Source organism: Eubalaena glacialis, chromosome 16 (assembly GCF_028564815.1).
Source record: "Eubalaena glacialis isolate mEubGla1 chromosome 16, mEubGla1.1.hap2.+ XY, whole genome shotgun sequence".
Lineage (NCBI taxonomy): Eukaryota > Metazoa > Chordata > Mammalia > Artiodactyla > Balaenidae > Eubalaena > Eubalaena glacialis.
The window spans coordinates 34,783,882-34,811,255 of record NC_083731.1 but is presented as its reverse complement, the minus strand read 5'-3'; the positions used below and the strand labels follow the sequence as shown (position 1 = coordinate 34,811,255).

General features: G+C 32.8%; 1 protein-coding gene across 2 annotated transcripts in view; it reads right to left on the bottom strand.

Moving 5' to 3' along the window:
* Positions 1–27,374, bottom strand: part of DACH1 (dachshund family transcription factor 1) — a 413,755-nt gene that overhangs the window by 217,205 nt on the left and 169,176 nt on the right. For both annotated transcript variants that reach the window (XM_061170678.1, XM_061170677.1), the window contains exon 2: positions 25,194–25,309. In XM_061170678.1, coding sequence (XP_061026661.1) covers positions 25,194–25,309 — 116 coding nt within the window. The remainder of the gene's footprint in view (positions 1–25,193; positions 25,310–27,374) is intronic.

Sequence of the window (27,374 nt, the reverse complement as noted above, 5' to 3'; positions counted from 1 at the left end):
TTTCCAGGTACATCACCAACATGTCACTGCTCTGACCCCACTTTATATCCTATGTAAAACCGCAAAGAACAATCTTTCATTTTTAGTATCTGATCCCTTTGCATTCCCTGTTTTCTTTGCCAGGAATACTCTTTCTCCTTCTTATGCATGAACACCAAAATCACTTATCACCTTCTGGGAAAAGTTTTCTTGATTCACTGAGACAGAGTTGATTATGTCTTCCTCTGCCTCAACCTCTCGATTTTGCAGAAATCTAAACTATGGCTATTACTGAATTATGTTGTAATTATTTAATTACCAGTTTATCCAACTACACTATCAGTTCATTGAAGGCAGAGGCCATGACTCATTAAATTTTCTTTTTTGCTCTCTCGCGCCCTCCACAGAGTAAGCATTCTGGTTTTGAATGAATGAATAAATGAAAACATTACAAGAAAAGAAAAATCCAGAAAATGTAGAAGTGTGGATGGAGATGGTCATTATGATATATAAGTGAAGAAGACAGCTTAAAGTTCCAGCAATTTATCCAAATATCCTCACAACTCAAAATAAATGAAACTCATCTTGCTACATATTCTAAGTCTAGCTTCTGAACTTAGCAAAATCACATGCTTGGTTGAACTGTATGAAATCACTGATATTTGACCAATTTTAGCCTATAAAATGTTAATTTCACATGGTCAACTTAAGACCTATCACCTGGTGACAGAAATTGTCCTCCTCCAAGGCCTCTGGAGAAAACAGCACATTAAACCCACCCCCGAATTCATGCTCAAAAGAATCATACTCTTTCAAATTTACTCACAAGAAAATACACTCACCCCAGCACAGCACCTCCAAACATCAGCTGGTCCTAAAGTCAACAGTGCATTTACCAAAGAACTAAAAGTAAATTCTAACCAAAGAACAAAAAAAATAACCTAAGCCGGAGTGAAGTAAGATTGTCATTAAATTCAGCGCCAGCGCTGCTCTGTAATCTGTCATTTCCTCTGATCTCAGGGGCTAGTTCACTTTGCAGACAGAGCAAGGGCGGGCCCAGCACTCCCTGAGCCCCTTTACCTATGGTAATGGGTACACCTGACACCTGCGTTATCTTACCCCTAGGACGGCATGACCTTCTTAAAGCTTTGCCTTACGGTGCTTTTCTTTCCTGATATGCTTGAAATATTGGAACATTAAGACTACAAAAACAGAGCCTCAGGTTGAATATCCCTCTCTAAATATACTTTCTGTCTACTTATCTATCTACTATACATACCAAGAGATCACGGTCTTTAAAATTAAACATTTCTTAAGTATTTACTATCATTTCTTCTAAATACTATTTTCTCAGTTATAAACAAAAATTTCAGAACTGACAAATTACATTGAGTTTTCAAAAACCAAAACCACCATTTAGAAAGCACCATAGGGTAAGCACTATACTAATAATTGTACTATATCTATAGTATGTGTAGTATGCGTGTGTATGCATAAACATACACACACACACAAATTATTCGAGATAAGAAGAATGAAGTGCAAAGGGATTAGTAACAGCCCAAAATTATACAACAAAAAAATGGGGCAGTCAGAATTCAAATTGGACCTGTCCACTCCAGAGTTCACACCCTAAACTTCTACACTCTAAATGGGCCTCAGTGAACTAAAAGACTGACCCCCAAGTGCAACTGTAATGCACAAGCACATAGAAATGTTTGGGAACTTAAAGTTTCATAAATGATGAATTTCACAAATGTCGAATTCACTTTAAGTCTGAAATGCCAACATTCTGGCCATTAGCTCACAAAGTGATTCCAAATACACAGAGAGTGAAGACATAGGAAGGTTGAGGAAACAAAAATTCTTCTAACATAGTGTAAAATGATAAAATGGCTATTTGATAGGGAGTTGAAGAAAGAATGAAGGAAGACAGGCTTAGAGGAAAATCTGGAGGCTTATCTCCTGTTAAAGAGTACCTCTTACTTTGCCATATGTACAGATGTCTGATTCTTCTTGGGGTCTGTATGTCAGCATCGATTTTTTTTTTTTTTTTTTTTTTTTTTGTGGAATGTGACCTCTACTGTAGCTTAGACAACTTTAAAGAAAAGTTAAAGATGCAAGACTAGAAATTTTCCAGATTGTTCCTTTGAAACAGTTGAAAACACTGTGTTTTCCTTTCTGCAAGAAGCCTTCTGTGATGGCTACAGCTGTGAGGATTATAGCCTCTGAACTTCTAAGCCCTTTTTGCTTGCCCGACCCATATGGCACATATATCATGATGCTATGCTATGTTATTATATCATCATTACTATTAATTACTCTATGAGTAAAATTTATCTCCCAATGAGATTTGATCCCTTGAATATAGAAATCAAGATATTATTTGGTAAACTCTTCACTAAGGTGTAGCAGGTTGATATTGGTGATACCTCTTTCTTAACCAAAAAAAAAAAAAAAGTTAGAAATGACATTTAAACTCTTTAGTGCTCTGAATAACCACAATCCTGAATAACAATACTATTTCATTCTTTTCCTTCTCTCTTGTATTTGCTTTAATTTGTTGGTATTTGAATTTCATTCACATTGTCAAGAAAACTTTATTAAATGTCACCCTGGTTTAAATTAATCAGTCAAAGAAGAAAGTGATTAAAGGAAAATTTTGGAAGGGTCACAATTTTTGCAAAGCACATAAATAAGGAAGAAAATTAAAAGGTAAATTTTAATTGGCCAATAATTTAAAGAGCTTGACACTTCTGTGACACACTTCAAAGTTTACCATTAACAATTTTTTTTTTTTTTTTTTTTTTTTTAGGTAAGAAGTGGATTTATTTAGAGAAAAACACACTTCATAGACAGAGTGTGGGCCATCTCAGAAGTCAAGAGAAAAAAAAAAAAAAAAAGAAGTCAAGAGACCCCAGGGTATGGGGAACAAAGTTTTTAAATTAAGCTATTTGGGATTTAAGATATGGGTCTTTACTTAGAAGCAAACTGTTCTTGCCTCTTTCTTCTTCTCATTCAATTCAGTCCAGTTTCATGTTATCTTTGACCTCGTTGGTGGGCTACATCTTGCCAGTCTGGAGTGAGACCTCCTACAGCTATGTCAAACTTCGCTCATTCCCTCTTCTTTCTGTATTCTTCCTCTCCATATGCCCTAGTTATACTTCTGTTCAACCCAATTATACTTCGGTTCAACTGTTTATTTTCCTTAATCTGATCATTGGTTTATAATTTGTCTTCTGCCTACCGAATAGAGCAGCAGGCCAAAACTTCTATTTGTCAGTAAATAACTCCTTAGTCCTGGAAAAATAGCTAATTGAACTGCTTTTTCAGGCACCCACTCTAAGTCTAGTGTAAATCTTCCCTGTCTGGTTTATCTTACCAAAAATTTGAACACATTTTGCTGATTCTTCTCTAACCAATCTTGTTTTCTTTTCTTTCCCCAATTTTTTTCTCTTTTATTTCTCCTTCCCAAATATTGTTTTTAAATTATAAATGTTAGTTCTTTTACCTAAAGTGTCATCATATCTCTTTAATGCTGACAAATTAGCTTCCCCATAAAAATTCAAAACATCTTCCTATCTCCAAACATTTCTGAGCAGTCAATCTGTATTTCTGGGAAAGAAGATGATATATATATATATCTCGGATCGAAAGCTGCCTCCTCTACTTCTTAGCATCTTAGCTATGGCCTTTTGAGCAAATTAACTAACTTGAGACTTGGATTCTTCATGTTAAAACCAGGCTAACTGCACACACTGTATAGCATTTTTGTGAGAAATGAATGACAGACAGGATATAAAATGCCTCCTAGTCCAGTGCCTTGTACATGACTGGCATTCAAAAAACACTTCTCCTTTATCCTTTTCCACAATTTCCTCTGATGCTCATTTGACTTTCTGGCATACACAGACACACACATATATAGTACAAGATGCACCAAATCTCAAAATAATTAACATACAAATCTACCTCGTGGGCTTAATTTAGTTTCAAAAGCACATTTATGAACCTAAATAGTTCTAGACAAAGTCAATAAAAATGTACTTAGATGCCTAGTCCTAAGGAGAAAAAAAAATACTAACTTCTATTAAATACTCTAATGTTAATATAAAAGTGTTCAATGGCTCAAAATAAACATTTCTGAACCTTAACTCTAGGAGCTTAAAAATGGTATATCTATGATATAAGCCACTAAAAGTTATGTTTGAACATATTGTTTGGTGATAATAATCATATTGATTTAGCCAATCAAAGTAATAAAATTGGATTACATAAATCAGTTCTTAGGATAAGATAGTAAAATATATTGTTTCCATTGCATATTATGCATCATGGATTTCCTATGACAGAGTCAAAATTGATGTGAAATTGGAATAATCTAGATTCAGTACATATTTATATAATGCATATCAAATCATAGTTACTTATTTTAATCTCCTTCACTTGGTCTGAATATTCTTACCATGTCTAAAATATTATCAGTAATATATTCTCTTTTAGTTATTTAAATGCCTAAAACTTACATCATTGTACTCCCAAATCTGGAAATTCTGTGATTTGAAGAATAAGTTTTGTTGGCATATTTTCATTTTGCAAAGGAGTAATACAAAAATAGTGTGTATTGTTTCAAAGATTTGATTTCTCTAAAAATGTCTCTGTGAAACAAGCACACACACTCCCTTGATAAATGTGCATATTTTTAATTATTTTAAATATTTTTTTCAGATTCCAAACATCTTTCTCTACTCACTTCATTTTCCTTAAAAGAAAAATCTGAATATTAGCCCAACTTTCTAGTTAGGGTATCAGAAATCTCATGAAAACTCATTAATACCTTTGAGGCTATAAGCAATATCTTGTAACCAGAGTATGAGATTCCTAGAACCATAATACAAAGGAAGTTACTATCTTTCTGTATAATCAAAATTAGGAAACAAAATATGTGTTTAGAACTTAACTATGAGGCAGGTATCAATTTACACGATGATTACCCAAAAAGTGAGAGAAATGGAAAGAAAGAAAGAGGGAGAGAGGGAGAGATAGAGGAAAGGAGGAAGGGAGGGATGGAGGGAGGGAAGGAAGGAAAAGAGAAAGAGAAAAAAGAAAGATCTATATATATCATTTTTTAGAAACTTGAAATACAAAGTGTGGCACAATCATCATGTTTCTGACTTACTAGGGAGGGGCAGCTCACAAACTTTCAAGCAGCTCTTATTACATTAAAGCAATTTCAATGCTCTAATAGAAGGTTATGTGTTTGCAAGGGAAAGTTACTTGAATTTCACACTATAGAGCTGTTAGTGGTAAGTAATTATACAACTGTATTTCCAATGATGGAGTCCCATCACTGTGCTTGTTCCCTTCCCAGTGGAAAATATCTTGTGAAGCAAAGAGTGGCTAAGGGATTCAAAAGGAGGAAAACACATACCATAAAATATAATTAAAAATTGTGGAGGCTGCATATGACAAGAATAACCATAAAAAACAGATACAAACCAGCTGGCTGTTAACAACTTCTGAGTTATAAAAATCTTAAACCTGCTGTAAAGCACTCAATTCGATTTACATAACCACAGAGCTGACATTCCTTTTAGGCTCCTCTGTTGGGGATTATTTTGACATGTTTTAAAGCAACATAAAAAGCAACTGTGAAAGGAAGATATGTATCATTTTACACTGGAATTCATTCCTGTCTTAAGACTGGACTTTCATACTTTAATCTGAACCTCTTTCCTTAAACTGGAAAATATCTTTAATGGCCACTGCCTGGCTGATTATACAGCATTATTCTTCGGATGCTCATATTTCTAATAACATTGATGTTTTCTCACTGTGTGTTGTGTATTTGAGTCACTAGCCTTACACAATTTCAGCTCAGTGGTACCAATCCAAGAACCAATATCCATGGTCTATAAGAAGGGAATAATATTTTGGTCAACCATGACTGAAACAACTATAATTTCTTAGGAACCTAATGATGCAGACAGCATTCTACAAAGCTAACATAGCTTGCTGTAGGGAATTAAAAATAAACAAAATAAAATAAAATCAATCGTACATTGAGTGAAGTTTTGATGTATAAGTGCTGGCAGCAGAAATTGCCCAGAGCACAAAATGAGCTTTGCCGTTTGATAATTTGCTTGATTCACTATGTTGCTACATTCAGGGCATTTTATGCCTGACTTATATGTAGTCCAGTCACCTGCTTAATGTTAGAAGGGTTATAATTATATACAAGGGTTTTGACTATATAGCATGTCAATATTCCAGATCTGACACAAAATATGTATATTCACTTGAGGTTTAACTATTAGAAATATTTTTAGTAATAATTTGATCTACAGTTATAATAAATAACAAAACCATTCTATTTTTACTAGAGATAAGGTAAGCAAACATATCGGGATCGTATGACAATAATAGCCCCTTAAATGAATACAATAGAAAGATCAGGGGTGTGTAGTTATGGATTCAAATTTTCACTCTGCCATTTTCTAGCTTTTCTAATTTTGAGCAGCAAACCTGAGTCCCAATTTCCTCATTTGTGAACTGGGGTTTTATTATGTGTCACAAAAAGCTGTTCGGATATAATATGACATAAGGTATGAATGCTTAAAAAATAAGTTAGAACTTTAAATGAATCTGTAAAACAATATTCTGTTTTATGTGTAAGCTGCTTTTTGTTTGTTAGATTGCCTTAGCAGTTATAGGAACTCTCTCAGCTCTTTAGCCTGTGTGATTATTTAAAACATAAGTTACCATTAAGAAAAACAGAAAAATCATCTGAGTTTGGTATTGAAGAAATAATAATGGATTCAATTTTAGTCATTGACAAGTCTGAAATGACAATAGGAAATTCAAGTACAAATATCTAATATCTAGTGATGGATGTACAATGGTTTGGAAAGTATTATGGATAAAAGTGATAATAAAAATGAAAAAGGATACAAGATCACTATAGAACAAAATCTAAACAGTGAAAAGAAAAAAAGATAAATGTTTAAATCTCTCTATAAGTTTTTCCTAATTGTTTATTATAATGTATAACAGTAATACTTTGGCTGCATCATTTTGAGTAAACATGAACTTAATCACTAGAAAATGTCTTAGTACATAGCAAAATCAATTTCCTGGGATCTTTTAAAATTAATGCATTAGGTAAAATATAATGTTTTTTATTATTTTGTTGCCTAGATCTGCCAAAGGATAAATTTAAACATCAGGAAAGAAGAATGAACATTGTTTAAACTGTGCCCTGGAATGTTACGGCCATTTCTGCACAATAGAATGATTAATGAAGTGTTACTCAAATAGACAATCATGTATAAAATTACCCAAATTAATATATCTAAACTTGATTTAATCAAATGTGTGTATTTCAGATTTCAAACAACTAATTCAACAATTACATTGTTTCTGTATAATATTGGAAAGGAATATAAACTTGTGAAACTTGCTAGATTATATGTCTCCAAAATAAAATATCAAAAAAAAATTTTAGATAAAATGACTCCGTGGAATTATTTATTTTTATTTTGTCAGCATATTGAATCTTAGAACTACTACTACTAATAATAATAATGTTTATGAAATTATCCTAAATGTAAAAAAAATCCTCTGTAACACACCTGGGAGAGAATAGTCAAGACATTTATAATGAGATATCAAAGCCTGGTGGGCCACACATTTTCTCAGTGGGCTAATATTTGGAACTTTCTTTTTTGCCCCATAAGTCTTTCTTTTTCATGAGTGACATTTATTTGTCCTACCTTCTAGAACAATGAACAATTAATCTATATCCTTTATTAAATATCCAAAGACAGCGAGCATGCCCTTTCCCTAAAGCCCCATTTCTTCTCTAAAAATCATTTCCCTCAACCAATCTTAAGAAAATAACTTCCAGTTCTGATTACCCAGTTTGGACAAACTGTTTTCTACTGTGGCCTCTCAAGACATAATAACCATAAATGGACACAATACTGTTGATATGGTCTAAGCAAGCAAGGCTGCTGCCAAAACAGTACAATACGTAGAGCTCATTAGCACCCACATAATTTATCAAATTTAAAACGGACTTAAGTGAATCACCAAATTGGCAATAGTACATCGAGGTTTTATTCCCAGATGCAAAAATCATACTTAGGTTAAAAACATCAAATGCTATTGTTAAAAAAGAAGTCTATGGTGAAATGGATTATTGGTGAATAGATATTTTTAAAAATCATGATTAAATATAATAACCATAAATGAACACAATGCTGCTGATAAGAATGCAAGGCTGTTGCACAGTGAATTAGGAGACAGGCTTGGCAGTTAGGTTAACAGTCTTGAGCAAGAAAAATCAGTGCCAAAATTTACTCATCTGTAAAATGAAAACCATAATAACTACCCAAAGACATATTACAGGGATTAAATGAGCTAATACACATAAAAGAACTTACTAACTGAAATATAATAAATCCCAATAGATGGTAACAATTACTAATACTTTAATGATCTGAAAATTATACATTCATTAATCAGCCAATAATTGCTTTGAACCTTCAGTCATATCATACTCATGATCAATGTAAAACCCGATCTTTTTTTTTCACAAAAATGTTATCAAATTTATTTTTCATATACTTGTGTTATACAAATAAATTTTTGTGTCAAATCATACCCATTTTAAGCCAATATCAGATGCCACTTTCTACAGTGATGACAATGATTATCCTGTTAACCCCTCGTTTTCTCTTCTTCTTTACAAAACCTATAGTGCTTTTGTATATCTCTCTTGGTAATTGCTTCTTTGTACCCTCAATTACAGTTTATTGAGTGGCAACGTCATTTATCTTTGTAACTCCTAAAACTCAGGATAAATATTTGTTGAATACATTAATAATCATTTCTAAAGTGTGTATTCCAAAAGTGACTTCTGATATAATTATGAGTATGTTTCATGATAACAAATATTTATTTCTGATTAGTTGCAAGTTTAAGATATTGTGTTTAATGACTATACACCCCTTACTTGTTTAGAAATTAGGAATGTGTGTGAGTGTGTGTATTTGTGTGTGTAACTACTCTGAGAAAAATATTTATCAGAACTAGATGGAGGAATTAAAATCAGAAAGAGCCGAGACAATAATTCAGGAACATCAATCAGTTATCTTTCACTACTTTGTTTCTCTAATCAGACTGTAGCCTCTGCTAAACGCAAGGTTTCATTAACAACCTTGACATTTAAACTATTTTAAATAAAATTCAACAAGGGAAGGGGGAAGAGGAGGAGGAGAAGGCAAAAAAGGCTAGGCTGAGAGGATAGGTAATTCAGGTTGGGGAGCAAAATTTGGGTTCATATGAAAAACATCGACAGATCCTTAATGCAGCAGTTAAATGTCTTCTGGTCAAGGAGTTATTGGAGAAAGTATTCAAGAGTTAACATTTAAACAATTAAACATAAACTATTATATCATTGAAATAGAAGGACACCCAGACTCAGAAATTTAAGGAAATGTATTTAGTGGTTGAGGCTAATCGGGGACCCACACCCCCTTAAGAGGCCAGTTGTATAGATTCCCAAATATTAGAACTCTGTAGGCCTTTAGAGTGAATACAGATAAGAAATAGATTCTAGAGACTGCAGCTGTTCAATTTTTTTAAAACCAATTCATCATTCATTTGCTAATACTTGATATAATTTGCATGGCCATCTCAAATAATATAGCCATGCAGGTTTCCAAAGAGGGCAATATGTAAAGTTCACTAATACTCATATAATTTTTCAACTCTAAAAGGGATTTAAGGGACTCACCTACTGGCAACAGTGCATTGAGGTTTGATTCTCAGATGTAAAATCTTAGTTAGGTTGCAAATACCAAATGCTACTGTTAAAAGTCTCCTGTGTGAAGTAGATCAGGGAATACACGTCAAAAAAAATCATGATCAAACCTGGCACTTTTGTTGACAGACTTTGTAGTGAGGTCGAAGGTGTAATTAGGCCAGAAAATTACTTTCTCACTACTAGAATTGTTCCCTTCAGGTCTTGAGTTATCAGTCCAGAAAATTTCATTAAACACTAAATTCACTTTAAGACAACTGTCAAAATTAAGCAAGGTCCTAATATTCAAATCTTTCATTTGGATTTTGAGATTTAATGTAAAATAAAAAATGCTATAGGTTCATTTTTCTATCAAGACTAAACTTTTTAAGAATTTCAGAAACAACTTTTTTTCCCCTTTGAAAAACAGGATGAAATAGCATAACAACATAAATGGAGAATTTGAAATGCTTAATAGGCATAAATTATTGAAATTGTTTCTATTTCCTGTTCATTGAGATCTTAATGTGAAACTGGTAAAAATTCAAGCGCTCACAATTATTACAGATACAATACAAAGGGGAAAAAAAGAATCCTAAACCTAGGTTTTGAAGACTGATATAAAATTTGTAATGATGCCAATGATGAAACTGTGAATCCACCATATTTGCTCTGAGATAGTGTACTATATTTATAAACAACTGGTTCACCGCATATTGAAAAATAGAAAGACATAGGACATTCTGGTATATATTTAGTATATAAGTGAGCAAGGGCTCAGCATTTATAAACAAAAAGGAAATATGGTACATGACACAGTAGCGTTACAAGTAATGTAATTTTCTATTCTCCAAAATGTTACAATAATAACTTAAGAAATAAATATCTCAAATATAGCTTCAACTCTTTTGCCAATTATATCAAACAGGATAGTGTTTGATAAAGTATAGTGAAAAGTATTGCTATAATTCTTGGAGTCAAAGAGCCTACACTGAACTGCCCTTGGAAGCCAGTTGTTACAATGCCTCAACCAGGTAGTATATCAATTGCACAAATAAGTAATAACATAGAGATTTACTACTAATGAGGAACAGGGTAAATGAAAGCCCAAAGAGTAAATGATTAACAAAAGTTAAGAAATTTTCTTCAATTATTTAGGATAGAATAGTATGCTTTGGACTTAACAAGTAATACTACACTATCCTTGACTATTCATAAAGTTCAGAAATAACTCTAATAGCATGAAACACTTGTCAGTCTGTTAGCATTACATTATTTAGCAAACAAAGTGTAATGTTTTAAATAAAAAAAGGCTTAACAGGCTTTTCCACAAATGCTTAATGAAAGGATAGCCAGGTTAGAATTAAAATTCAAACACAGTGGCTTATTAAGCAATTAAGCTTGATTATAAATTCTGAAATATAATTTTTGACATCACTCACTCTATTCTTTTGCTGCCTTTATACTAAGCCTCCTAATCAAAGCACTGAACATCTCAACTATTTAAAATATAAAACTATTTTTAAATAATTTAAGCTTCCACCCAATATTAAACTAGTAGTTAGAATGCCTACAATACAAGAATATGATTCATCTGTCCAATACGTGAAGCTGTGGTGTGAGTTTTTCAAATTAAGATTAAGCATGTTAATAAAAATTTGACATATTCTTTAAGAATTTGACTCTATCCTTTTAAAATATTTTTTATTTCAATTCATCCTGTTTCAATTCTATTCAAAATATAAATAGCCTCTAAGGAGATTAATGCATTCCTTGGAATGGATGATACACTGATAACAGGGTTTATAATTACCCATCCCTGAGTTCAGCCCCAAGTGAGGTCTTCTCTTCAACTTGAGCAAGTTATTTAAGCTATCGTGCCTTAGTTTATGTGTATGTAAAATGGGATAAGCAAGACCTCCTTCATAGCTTGACATGAAAAATAAATTAATCTTTAGATATTAGCAAATTTCCTACCAAGTAATAGTTACTTGATAGATGTTTGCACCCCGCCTTATTTTAACCAATTAACTATATTGATTGATTAAATCATTTTAAGTTAACAATGCTTCGACCAGGTACCAGGCTAGCAACTGAACACAGAGTGGTAAAAAGTATAGACATAGCTACTGTTTCTATGTATAAAAGTGCTTGCAATTTTTCAGTAAAATGTACATGTATCTGATAAGTTGGTTTTATTTCTTTCTATTGGATAGTATGTATAGACAAAGTCTTATAGTAAATAAACAATGTAACTGCAAGAATATCTATAAAGAAGACATACAAGAAGTACCCTGTAGATTAACTCAGGCAACAGTTTTGAAGCAAATCTTAAATATTTTCACTCGTGAAAATATTCTCTTTTTGTGTTTTACATCTGCAACATGGGCATGGCTTTTCTAAGCCACATGATTAAGACTCTAAATTTGAAAAAGTTTTTAAAAATGTTTTCCAAAAATTAAAGCTGTCTTTGAATGTATTCATAGGTTTTCCAAATATGTTACTTAAGAAATGCACGTTGTCTTTAAGAAATCCATGCTAACTTATAGAGGAAATAAGAAATCAGTTGAAAATATAATGAGTATTAATGAAAAACTGACATAAAAATAGGTCAAAATAATGAAGAATCACACATACTAGTCAACATGGCACTTTAGGAACAAAACTAAGTGAGATTAAGTTAAAAATGAAGCAGCTCCTGATGGCAAATTCTAGGTACCGATTTTTTTCACATAGAATAGCATAAATATTTACACATGAAAGACTATAACTCAAGGTATTTTCAACAATATTTTGTGAAGAGAAAGTGGAGAAAAAAACAGCCACACACTCAGTTCTTTACATAGCTAAGATCTCACTTTAAATCTCTCTGATTCTTACAGATAAAAGAAACATGGACAAATAATGGTAGCCCATGTCACATGTGTTTAACTAGAATCCTGAAATTTAAGACATTAATGCCTAGGAACCCCAGAAGCAATATATTTCCTTGAATTCAGGCCAAGAACAACAGTGGTCTAGGCAAAATTAACTGAATGGACAGCTAACACTTTCAAGGAAAATAAAGATTACTGTTAAGAATATAGAATAGCGAGTTGATGGGAGTGATGACGCTGACCATTTTTAGGATCAATTTAAAGAATATCCAAAAAAGCAATCTGCCCATTTCATTAAAATAATAATATTGGTATTTGGGAGAAGTGCATATTTCTAAAATGTCTACCTTCCAGTAGTCCTCTCTCATTGATACATATAGTATTTTATTAGAGATGATTGATGTGAAGCTCACTGTAATTTCAAAAATTCATAGAATATTATTATGTCATGAAATCCATGCCGAGAAAGCAATTGCCGTTATAAATCAAAAAGACAACTCATATGGACAGGTCATATGGTAACGGGTTCTCCTTGGAATGGTATCCTTAAATGTAATTTATGCAATAAGTAACTTAAAGGTTACGTATGATGAGATGGATCTCTTGCTCAAATAACTTCAAAATATTGTTATATTCTAATAGTAAGAGATTAATTTTCTTGGAATTTAGAGATACTTGCATTTATATTCCTTTGAATTAACATAGTTCTGTATAACTCTTCTGAAATGTTTTTACCCTAATATAATAATCCCCTAGAAGGATTTCATTAAGCAATACAAGATAATAAATAATACAAAAGGCATTTACTGCTTTAACATGTGAGTGAAGGTATCCAAATAGAAGAACAGACTTTGAAAACCTTCACAATGCTACATTTTCACATTTAAAAAATAGTTTTCAACTAGATGTTTTAACAGGGAAAAGAACCTCTCAAAAATTGACTTCTGGGGAATAACGTGTTATCAGAGGGATTAAACATTTTATTGACTTTAATATTAAATACTATACATGTTTAAAGAGAATCTTGATGATATAGCATTGCATTTTTAAGTCTAACCCAAAATAGCAACTTATAATCTCATAGCCCTTTGGAAGAGAGAAAGAGTCTTACATCACCTTTAATGCTTAAAAACTCCACACTGTTCCTTTAAGTCATATCCTTAAATCTCAGGAGGCAAACTCAAATCATTAGAAAATATGTATTTAGAAAAATAGTTTCTCCACATATATTTGCATTTCTTAAATGAAAACTAATGGGAATATGTTTGATAGAATGATATTCCATCAAAGGATTTGACATTAGGAGGCATTTCAGTGCATTAAATATGAATCATAAAATTCTACATACCATGAAGATCAAAAAGTAACCATTGACATGAGAAGATTGTATCAGTCGAAAAATATTTTATTTGAGCTAATTGGAAGATACAAAAGCAATTTTTTAAAAACTGAGAAAATGATTACAATCCAATTCCATAAATATAGGGAAGGACTCATCATTCTCAGAATTGACGTGTTCAAACTGAGAGATAAATAACTGGTATTCTATTTGGAACAAGGCAAAAGTCCTGTTTCGAGAATCATTGTAATAAAACTAAATAGCAGATGACATCTTGCTATATATAAGACTTTGCAAAGCGTTTTGTGATACATTAGCTCATTTGTTCTTCACAAAGTCATATCAAGTAGGAGATAAGGCCGACCTTATGATGTTTGGTTTATACATGATAAAGTTAAGTATTTCAGAAGGCAGCTTGATGTAGGAAAATAACCAATACATTGGAATCAGAAAATTTGAATTGAAAACTGTCTCTAGCACATAATAGTGAAATTTTGGACAAGTCTCCTAGCATTTTTTCCTCCTCTCTAAAATGATGTTTTAGGTACTAGTATCTACCTTGCGATGACTGAGGCCAGACAGTGTTAGCCACAGTCACATTGCTAGAAGTGATGAAGAAGAGAATGAAAGCCAGACTTTTCAGTTCCAAGTTAGGAGCCATATCACCATGTAATGTTGTTTAAAAAACATACATGTCTTTAAAGAAAATGATAACCTACTCATTGTATTCTAAAAGCAGCAAAGATAAAAGAATCAAATCCATTTTGGCCTTCTCTAGGAATTCGGCTTACGGTAACTTTAGTTAAAATGTGAAATGGCACAAAAGTACATCTGGAAATAGTTTAAACTACTGTATATATATCCTTAGCCACATATCAACAAGTGAACATGATAAAATGCTCTCAAATTAATTATACTGACTACTTCCTTAATGAAGTGCAAAAGTGTTTGCGTAATCTGATTCAATTTATTGAATTAGGTTACAGTTTTATCATTTTGAAAGCTGGCTTATTGTTTACAGTATATGTCAATTCATTTCCAATAATTAATAGCACAGCATACAGCTGTAATCAATTGAAAGCAATCTTCATTTTTAAGGTCCACTAGCATTTGTAGTGTGCATATTTCTAAAAGCAATATATGACTATGACAGTTTGAACACATATTATAACAGTAGCAATGATATTTCATATCCATAAGTCTTATTCTGCCCACAAATAAAAATTTATAAAAAGAATTTATTGTCATTAAGCCCTGAAAAGTAAACATGTAATAACCAGATTTTAGTGTTAACTACCTCTACTAGGAATACCTATAGAGCACATTTATATGAATTTGAATTTGCCAAGCTAAGACTTCTTAAACCTAACCTATACTTTTTTTAAGTTATCAATTTTATTCTTAAATCCAAAGGAATGAGCATAGAGAGTCAGCAATCATAATCAGTAACACTTGGATCAGCCTGTTTAATTACAATAATAACACTTTATCTTTGTCTAGCTTCATCATTTACAGAATACTGTTATAAATTGTGTCATTTGACATTCATGGAAATTTAATGAGAAAAATAATTTTGATATAATGAAAAGATTCTTTTTTTATAGATGAAGGAAATAAAGGATCAAAATATTCAACTGGCTCAATTATTACACTTTTTACAAGTTGTATCTTTGGAAGATTTCCATAAATTTCAAGAATTGACAGGGAACTATATTCAATATCCTGAGATAAACCATAATGGAAAAGAATACAACAAAGAATATATACATATGTATAACTGAATCACTTTGCTATGTAACAGAAATTAACACAACATTGTAAATCAACTATACTCCAATAAGAAAAAGAGAAATGACTCCTCCTTGGAGACTTTATTTTTTAAAGTGGAAAGTCAAATCAAAGATATTTACAGTAAAGTTCAAGGTCTTTCATTTAAATCCCTTTAAGAGTCATGTCTTTCTGCTGTCAATTCTGATGATCTTTATCAGTTAAAATAATACTATTTTTTCCACCCATCATTCCAAATCCTACCACAGCTAAAAAAATTCTCTTATATAATATTAAATGATTGTCATTTTCGCCTATCAATCTTACAGCTATGGACCTCTTCACGGAGTACTCTTAAAAGAAGGTCCGAGATAACAAAGGAGGAAAAAACATTTTAAAATTTATTTTAATTGGAAAGAAAATATTTGTGAGCCTACCATAGTCACAGTCTTGCCTATGAGTTAATATCCCATCCATGAAAACCAGTGTAACAAACAGTATGATAGCTTGTAAATGTGAAGCATTCATCTCAAAAGTAATTTTTAAAAATTACTCAAAAACTATGAAAGAATATGAGTATAAAAACCTGAAAGGATGGATGCCCTTTAACCAGAAAGGCACCACGTCAAGTTTAGAATAATTCAAAGTGAAATAAAATAGAATCATCAAATTTTATAACTAGAAGGGAACAAGATTGCCTTATTCAATCTACCTCCCTCCAATGCAAAATTACCTTCAGATTTGGCTGATGGTCCGGCAATGAAGGATTTTTTTTTTTTAACTATTACACTTTTGTACCGTGAACAATATAGCCCATAAAAAGTAATTAAACATAAGTACTATGGCTAACAACTTTTTATCCCCCTTTCCTATTGAACCCTTCCGTCAGAAGGAAAAGTTAAGGTTTTATGAGTAATAAACTTCCCTTTTAGATAGTTCTCCTTGTAGCAAGGCTCTTTCTTATGGAAGCCAATGCAGACCTCTCTGTAATTACTGTTCATCAGTTAAATTTCTGTCCTTGGAAGAGCACAGTATGAATCTACTCTAGCATCCACCTTCAGACTCTCTATAAGTCTTCTTAAAACTAAACATCACCATCATTTCCAAAACCCTATTTTCTGGGCTATTCTCTTAATGCTCACAGTCTGTCAATGTCCTACTAAAAATTGCAATGCCGTGACTGAATATAATATTCCAGATATCATCTGAAGTGCAGAGTAAAATTGTATTGTTGTCTCCCTTTCTCTGGACTTTATATTCCTATCCATCAAGCTTAGGTGTATTAGCACTTTCAGAAGTTCTATCACAGTGTTGGGTTTTTTTAACATCTTTATTGGAGTATAATTGCTTTACAATGGTGTGTTAGTTTCTGCTTTATAACAAAGTGAATCAGCTATACATATACATATATCCCCATATCTCCCTCCCACCCTCCCTATCCCACCCCTCTAGGTGGTCACAAAGCACAGAGCTGATCTCCCTGTGCTATGTGGCCGCTTCCCACTAGTGATCTATTTTACATTTGGTAGTGTATATATGTCCATGCCACTCTCTCACTTCGTCCCAGCTTACCCTTCCCCCTCCCCAGGTCCTCAAGTCCATTCTCTACGTCTGCGTCTTTATTCCTGTCCTGCCCCTGGGTTCTTCAGAACCATTTTTTTTTTTTTTTTTTAGATTCCATATATATGTGTTATCATACGGTACTTGTTTTTCTCTTTCTGACTTACTTCACTCTGTACAACATTGGTTTATACGACTGCATAACCAAATAAAATCTTTCAGTGTTTTTTATGTAGAATGTTTTCAAATCAGGTCTTAAGTTCATTCATGACTAGGGCAATGAATGTTTTAGGAAATCGAATTCAGGTTTTACTAATACTGCTATTTTTCTGACATTTGCCAAGTTTATTTGAAATGTCTGGTCCTGTCAACACTTGCAATTAGCAACTCTACTTCTTTACAAAGAAGAGCAAAACGTTGTAAAACTTATCTCCAATATGCATGGAGAAAATATAAAGAAATTTCAACATGAAATTTTAAATCCTTAATAACAAAGCTGGGTCACTTCATTAAGGGAAGAAATTGAAGCTTGGAAGTTAGCCAAAGGGGGGAAAGCCTATCAAAGACAGAGAAGGAGACTAAACAATGAATTCTGTTTATCTTGTATGACTTTTGTTCTACAACATCTTTAGGAATACTCAAAATATATCTATAGCAGAGTTGGTTGTTTTTCCTGAATGGACATTATTTAATGTATTTCTCACTTCTCTTGGTTAGGGAAGGAAATAAGATAGTAATAGCACCTCCTATGGGTCAAGAAATTAGAGCAAGCAATAAAAGACAACATGTGACATTTTGTATAACCAAGAGACTAGAACCCTATATGAGAATCCCACAGATAAATGGATAATCCACAAAGCTCCCGCTAAATCCACACACCATCCACCATCATAATCAAAAATTGACTCTTAAAATCTGATTTGCTTTTCTGTAAATAAACTTCTCTTCTGTCAAAGGAGGCATCATATTACTAAAAAAGAAGCAAATACCTTGCAATTAGTCAATTAAGTATATTAGCATCTTCGTTACTGCAAATCTACTGAGAGAGAAGTTTAAGTAGATTATAACTCTGAGTCCAGCCCAGTGTAGGCATAAGAGACTATAGAAATCAATAGAAACTCAGAAGAGGGAAACAAATTAGGGAAAAAAGGACTGTAATTTTCTTCTAAATTAAATAGATGAGAGGCCTGTCCAGAAGTCTAGTAATATGTGGTTATGTAATTAAATCTAAAATAACAGATCTTTGTCCTAAGAGATTAGAAAATAAAGATTTTTATAAATTTCTATGCTAGTAATAAGCAGGGCGTATTATGATTTGACTGAAATGTTTGATTATAATGTATATATAATATATACTTATATAATGTATATTTAATAAATATATTATCTAATCCCTCATACCAAAGCTATATTTACATTTAGTTATATTATGAGCCACATTTTATTCATGTATGGATTAAATTAGTTCTATATCAAGATACTGTGGGTACAAGTACATATACGCAGGAATTTTAAAGGCTAGTATGTTCTATGTTACCATTTTATTCCTGAAAATATTGCTTCTTTAGAGCATCGATCTAGAAGTATAAATTTCATCAATTGATGATGACAGTGCTTAAATGTAGCCATCATAACCCACAAACAAACAAATAAATAATGCCCTCTATTTCCCGAGTGCACCTCCTTTAGGCACTAGACTCGGCATCTTTAATCTGGAGCCTAATTGTACTTAATAGGATTTTATAAGCCGCATTATAACACCAGTGTTTAAATTTGTAACTCTGAGGCATAATGATGTCTCTCAGAAATCCTTTGCTAAACATATATTAGCCATATTCATTGAACAAATATTTATTTTGAATATCTGCTTGGTGGCAAGCCGTATTATACATAATGGGATACTATAGTAAACAAAAAATCACCAAAATCTGTTGGTATACGTGTCTTCCACACCACACTTGGGTCCCTCATAATATCTCAACCAGGCCCTTTCTGGGTGTGCAAGGCTGATAACCCCCAAAGTTATGCCCACATCCTAAATCTGGTAATCTGGGAATACCACTTTATATGGAAAAAGAGTCTTTGCAGATGTGATTACGTTGATGATTTTGAGATGGGGAGATGATCCTGGATTATCTGATGGACCCTAAATACAATCACAAGTATCCTTTCAAGAGAGGCAGAGGAAGAAGTTATACACACACATGGACACACACATACACACACACACACACACACACACACACACGACAAGGTGGAAATTAGAGTCACAAACCAAGGAAAGCTGGCAGTCTCCAGAAACTCAGAGACAATGAAACAGATGCTCCCAAAGAGACTCCAGTGGGAGTGTGGCCCTACCGATAGCTTGGTTTGGCCCAGTGATAGTTGATTTTGAACTTCTCCAGAATTCTGAATTAATTTTTATTTACTTTAGTCACCAAGTATGTGGTAATTTGTTACGGCAGCCACAGGAAACTAATAGAGTGTTCAATACAAGTTTTAAGACTAAATACATTACATGATGAAGTTTGGTGTTAGGCTGGCCTTCCAAAATGGGAAAAAGAAGATATATTACTTAATTTTTCTCTTCAAGAAAAATTTAAAGGGAAACACACATGAAATATTGATAAGCTAAATGCATTACCCTCAAAATGTCCAGTGATTAAACTTTCACAAATATTCCCTACATATAAATTTATGAAAATGCATACTTACACATACTACATAAACTTCAGTGGTTTAAATAGTTTGTACCATATTTACTCTTTGAGTGAGGCATTCAATAGATTGCTATGTTTTAATTTGTGAGTGAAGAAGATCAATCCATTTGTGACTGTTTTACTTGTGCATTTTTCTGTTATTCTTACTTGTAAGTCCCCCCAGGGAATACAATGCATTTGTTATGATAAACTTCTCAATATGCAAAACATATTTACACACGAATTTTTTCCTCAGAAGTTGAAATGCTTAATGAATTTAAAATATTACAAATGCTGATACTACAAAAATAGGTAGTTTGGATGTTGTTGTTGGCTAGTTAGTAATATTTAGCAAGAAAAATAAAGAATATAAACTTTGAAAATATGTCTTTGAATTATAAATCCACATGAGAATACTTTCCTATCATTTTTTTTTTTTTTTTCTTTTTTAAGAAAAGAATGTTTCAATGGGATGAACTCTGGTTAATATTGCCCTGGTCTAGTATTATTTTCAAAATGGTAAAATTGCATTTATAAGTTCTTACCTTTTAAGCATAGTGCATGTGTGTTCACAATTGTTTTTTTTTTTTATCCTGAATGCATATTGATTATGTGCCTACGAGGTCACAGTGAGAGAAAGGATGTATCTAAGAAGCAAAACTATGAATCATTCATTCATTTAATTTGAATAATTTGAAAAAATTAGGTAATGGATAACTTTTTTAATGTTAAATGCAAATATTTGAGACTCACTGAGTTACTTCTTAATACTTACATGAAAATTGTGTTTCAAAACTAGTTTGCATTCTACCCTAAAGATAAAATCAGGAAGTTGGCCAAATATGCTATCCAAGTTGCACTCCTGGCACAGGAGGGGAGTATTTAGAATTCCTAAATAACCCTTTCCTTAATTGTAAAATACACATGATTCTATAAAAAATATGAATGTTATTGGAACTCTGTTGCTAGGATGAATTTATTCCAAACTGGTATTTATTTTCAAAAATGATTTATGACATGTGCTCAGTCCAAATAAATGTAGGGAGCACTACAGGAGGTGTTGTGTTGTGAGACTCGACAAAAAGCCTTCTTTCTTTCATTAACTTCCACTTCTGGTTGCTATGGCATCCAGTGACAACCATAAATTTGGAAATTATCACCATCTGCCCACGCCCCCTTCTAAGGTTACACAGAAGCCCACTTGAACAACCAAAGTGGCAAACAAAAACTCCATAAGCAATCTCAAAGTTTTTTCTTTTTTTCTTTTCATATTATAGATACCGAAATACATAATCTTAGGGCTGGAAAGCCACTTTTTAAAAATATAAAAACAGTCAGAATTTTTTCTGAAAAACAGATTCCTCAAGGACAGATTATTATTTAACTCCAATGTTCAATTGTTGAAAAGAAAAATGAGGGAATGATTAGAAACAAATTGACAGATTTTTATAAACTGTCAAAATAAATAAATTTTTTCACAGGATCAATTTTTGCAACCTTGAAGGTAAATCTGCATCTTTTATGCTTTTCAAATGGTAATACTTGGAGTACAAAATCACAGTTCAATGTTTATAGCAGTCAACTATATAAATCTTAGAAAGGATTTGAGATTTGAGGGTGGGTTGTTTTCTTCTTTCTTTGTTTTTCTTTTTATTTTTTGAGATCTATATGTTTGTTTGTTTGTTTTGCTAGTTTTAGAAAAATGATTTCCAAGTCTTTAAAAGATACTGATATAACTATAGACTCCTGGAAAAAAAATTTTAAACTCAAACTCACAGGTCAAAAATATAGTAGAAATGTCCTCAAACTAGTTTGCTTAATGTCAAAAATGTTGACATATAAGTTTTTCATTGTTTTAAAAAAATAACACATTTCATCTTTCCCATCTTGAGGAAAAAAAATAACATTTTATTTTTAAAGAAAGTAGCAAATATAAATAATGTCCTGGGACAAAAAAGTCTATATGTCCATATTGAATTATATTCCCCAAGCAAAAGTACTCCTTGGGAGAAAGTGTTACACGCTCTTGAGAACTATAAGATTTCTTTAAGATGATCAAATTTCCAGTTAATGTTTTAAGATAGTGAATGACATTCTCCAAGGGATGAAGATATTATTCTGTATTCTCTAAAATCTAAACTTCTCCATCTAGAAAAATTTTGTGTGAAAAGAGCAATCATATTGAATTTAGTAAGACAGCACAATTCATGTGTAACAGTCAAATATATGGCAGCTTCAAATCTTTGGACAAATGTCTAAAAATTGAATTAAGTGAAATAGGCAAGAGTGAGCTCACACACCCTGTTTTAAAGCCATTCCCTGGGCTCTATAGAGTTTTAAACTGTCCAAAAGCCACTTCTTCAAATCTAATCTACTCTCCTATTGAGTCTCCATTTCCTCATCTTTCTCTGGAACATGACTGCTGAAGGTCTGTTTCAATGTAATGCTTAATAAGCTTGAGAGAAACCCTGGTTTCTGGGCTCACAACATATCAGGAAGAACAAAAGTTTAAAAAGCATGTATGAGGAGACAGCACAGCAATTGAAATACATGAAATGATCCTGTTTCAAAAATGAATGTCCATAATAATGTGTCAAGTTTAAACTATCTTCAGTATCTCTGTTCACCAAGCTAGGGAAGTGTGTAAGATATTTCAGAAAGGGATCTACCAAAAATGACTTAATATTTTTTTAACATCTTTATTGGAGTATAACTGCTTTACAATGTTGTGTTAGCTGCTGCTGTATAACAAAGTGAGTCAGCTATACATATACATATATCCCCATATCCCCTCCCTTTTGCATCTCCCTCCCACCCTCCCTATCCCACCCTTCTAGGTGGTCACAAAGCACCGAGCTGATCTCCCTGTGCGATGCAGCTGCTTCCCACTAGCTATCTATTTTACATTTAGTAGTGTATATATATCAATGCTACTCTCTCACTTTGTCCCAGCTTACCCTTCCCCCTCCCTGTGTCCTCAAGTCCATTCTCTACGTCTGCATGTTTATTCCTGTCCTGCCCCTAGGTTCCTCAGAACCTTTTTTTTTTTTTTAGATTCCATATATATGTGTTAGCATACAGTATTTGTTTTTCTTTTTCTGACTTACTTCACTCTGTATGACAGACTCTAGGTCCATCCACCTCACTACAAATAGCTCAATTTTGTTTCTTTTTATGGCTGAGTAATATTCCATTGTATATATGTGCCATATCTTCTTTATCCATTCATCTGTCGATGGACACTTAGGTTGCTTCCACGTCCTGGCTATTGTAAATTGTGACTTAATATTTTGATTTTGAGTTTCAGCTTATGATCTTCAGTTGTTTAGAAACTTCACTTACCCCAAAGTTACTTTATGGTCTTAATTATGTGAGGTGCTGCTATTCTTAGATTCTAATGACATCACCATATCTCACCATTGCTTAGGTAGTGAAGTATTTATTGTTTTCACCTTAAAATGTTGGCAGGCAATTTGGAACCAGATCTTTTCTATTTTAATACAAAAACAATCTAGAATACTTTTCACCCAAAATGTAACTGTGATTAGTGAGAATCAACACAAACTTATCAAATATAAAATAAGGATTGTTAAAAGGATTATTTTTTTAAAGCCCCAAAACGTATTCATTGAGAAGTTAAGTCAAAGACGCCTCCGTCTTTCTTCTAGCACACCTGAGTCTTTCAGTCATAAAACATGAAAAGTTAAGATCTTCTTTCCATATTGACTATGTAGTACCAACCCCCCCAACCCCACCCCAGCCAAATCTGCAAATCAGGAAATTTTATCTAGTTAAATAAATACAGTTAAGCCTTAACAAAACGCTACCTACTTTTTTTCGAAATATCAAATTTGGAATTAGAATTTCAGGCAGTAGGATTCAGTTACTTGTGAATCATGACTAACGTAAACGAATAGAAATGATACCTGCTCTGTAATTGGGTTGTTTTCAGCTATTGATTTTACTTTTCTGTTTCTCAATTTTTCATCTGCCAACATTAGCATAAAGATACAAGTCTTCTTTGGAATGTGAATTATTTACTTTTAAGAACCTTTGGTACCTTACAAAAAATGTTAAATATATAAAATGAATAACTTTCAAATTCAACTCAGTGGGTATTTGATAAAGGTTCACAAAAGTGAACCAACTGTTCAGACGCTGCCACAAAAATAAAGGTGAGTTAAAAGAGTCATTGCTTCCAACGAGCTTTCAACAAAGTATGGAATGTGAAATAAGATACCCATGATTATATTACAGCCTAGAGAAAGACAAATGTTACAAAAGAAAAAGCAAACATTTATATGGGAATTCAGAGAAAAAAATTAAGACTTTCTCCTAATCTTGCCAGATTATCTTTCCTGTTTCAGTCGTGTGAAATGACAATTACCTGTTTGTACATCTATCTCCTCAATAAACTTTCATGATGGCAAGGATTAATAAATACTATATGTTATATAATAATAATATCATTATTATCATAATTTTAATTTACTCTGAGTCTGGATGAAACATGGAAAGTGGGCAGACATGTGTAAGTATATAAAAGAATTAATGAACACATCCAGGTGGTGAAAATCAAATGAGCTGTTTTTCCATGCAGCACATTATGAAAGCTGTTTATGGTATAGAGCTTTTGTGGTCAAGACTATTCTTTGACTTGTACATTTTCAAAATTCTAGTGATAAACATCCTTCAAATGCTTCTAACAGAAATAGTTTAGGAAAAACAGGAGATATTTCTATTTGACATGGTTACAGTCTTTTGTTTGGATGCATGTTAATCTATTTTGTGAGTTTTTGTGGAATGAAATACAAACTTAGAATCCAGAGACCTGGGTTTGAATAACCACTGCCAGTGACCAGCTGATTGACCTTGGGAAAGTTACTGATTCTCTCTGAGCTTCAATTCCTTAACAGGAAAGTAGGGATAATAATTTGTCGTTTGATATTAGCAAGAGGATTAATTAGAATAACTCCTAGCACTGTGTTCAATTAAACTTCTTTAATTTTATTTCAAATAAAGAAATGATGATAATCATAATGCAGTTTTGAAATAAATTCTCATCAGTAACATTATCTTAGTGTGAACAAAATATAACTGATGAATGTGAATATCTATGGCATTGGCTGATTCTGAATATTTTTGGCATCAATAGGTAGCACTCTTACCTGTTGGTGGGATTATCCCAGGAGACATAAGGCCTGGGACAGAATGTGGCATGATATGAGAGTTCTCTGGGGAGGTGACACTTTGAGTCCTCTTAGGAGGCCTTCCAGGTCTAGAACTGAAACAAACAAACAAAAAATTTTTACAATTAAGCTGTGTCTTACACATCATTTCAAAGTTGTTTCAAGTGGTAACATGGACTGTAAATAAATTTGTTTCAAGGACAGTTGCTTTTGCAGTTAGATGTAATAGACTTCCATCACTAATTAGATTACATGCTGAATTCATTTTCCTCATTGAAGATCAGCCACTCTTGATGCATAATTCATAGCCTGCACCTCGTTACCTGCTTCTTCATATTAATACCTATACACAGTTTGAATTGCCTCGTTTGCATATGCTAAAGTTCTGCATGCAGCCTTCAGCACGAAAATTATGCACTAACTTGTAATAATTATTACAGTCAGCCTGCTATTGATTTATGAGAATTTTAAAAACCAAATATGTGTAGTACTTGTAATGAATGATATTTTAAGGTTCTTCAGGAAATTAAAAGGCAATGGCTGCCTAAGGAAATGTTCTGCTTGTTTGATTTAATACTACAGTTAGCTGGGAGGTGGAATGAAAGAGTGATTCAGACCTATAGCACATTTTTCGATGATATGTTTTATTACTTTGCACTGCTAGCCTGATATCTAGATGATAGATGACAATACATATCTAATGTGTGAAAAGGTCTTGCAATTTCTTTATTTTTTGTCATTTAAAAGATAAGTCAAGTTATCATTTAACCCTTATTCTATTTAAATGAATAGCCCCACTAGGTTGCCTTACTTTAAACCTGCTAAAATACATTGGAAAGGCTTAGGATTATTTGTAGAACATCATTTAGAAACTGCCAGTGTAGCATCTTATATCTGCCTTTAGGATAAATAAAAATACTTTGTGTTTCCGCAGTACTTCTCCTTTGCTTGCCTATTGTACAATGAGAAGTTTTAAAATTATAAAAGCAGAAGGTGAAAAGGATACAAATATTCAGCATCCTTGTATAAGGAAAACATGAAGAATACAGTATTAGCAACTTTTGAAACAAAGATAATTCGCATTGTTTCCACTGTCTGCCTCTGTATCATGAATATACATTTATGAAAGGCTTTTCCATCATTTTTCTGGCCAATATGTGCCAGGATATATCAAAACCTCCAGATACATCCTTCATAAATTAACATCTCCATGTCAGCTTCAGCTGAGATCCTTTGCCTCATCAGAAGATTCAAAGATCCTACCTCTGTTATTTAGTGTAAGTAATATATGTAGTCATTTAACAAATATTAGTAAGCTCTTGCTGTTTTCAAAGCAGTGCACCATGGAGGCTAATTTGGGAGAATGGGTTCTTAGTCTTCAGGAACTTATACTCTTGCCAAAGGGACATATCGGGTGCAGAAAGAACTAGGGTGCAAACTAGAATGTGCTGTGTCCTAAGCAAGTTGCAATCTGAACACTAATGGGAAGTTAGGCTGGATGATGATATGTTCCCTATTGGAGATGAGATTTCATGGTCCTGGGAGGTTAGAAGAAAATTCTGAAGGATGGGTTGGACATGGAGAGAAAAAGAAAGGAGGAAAGCACACTCCAGTGAGAATGTGTGAAAGGAAGGGAAACATGAAAATGTATGAATGTACAAGATTTTTTCCAGTGAGTTGAAACAGGTCAAATAAAATGAGGGGCAGAAATCCATACTGTTAGACTTACTGCCTAGGGCCAGATCCTGGAGGACTTTGAACCAAGAGCAAGTAGATTGTGCATTTATTTTGCTAACCAATAAGGACACTGCCCTGTGTATTCTGAAGCATCTCTCTGGCAACTTATTCTTATTCTTCATTATTACTCTTCATTCTAAGCTGATTCCTTAACTCCTGTTATTTGCCATAAGACTATCAACAGCCCTCTGATAGTCTCCGTTCTCCCTGAGTAATCTCTTTCATAAACATTATTGATATGTTAAGAAATAACAGCTAAATATATTATCTACTGCCTAAAGCTTCCTCCTGGGATTCAGACAGATTAATGCCTGTCTACTGGAAATCCCTGTTTGGATGTTCTATAATAATCTAAGATTCAGCTTGTCCAAATCTGAATTCAGCATCTTCTCCATTAAAACCTATTTTTCCTTGGTTCAGCAA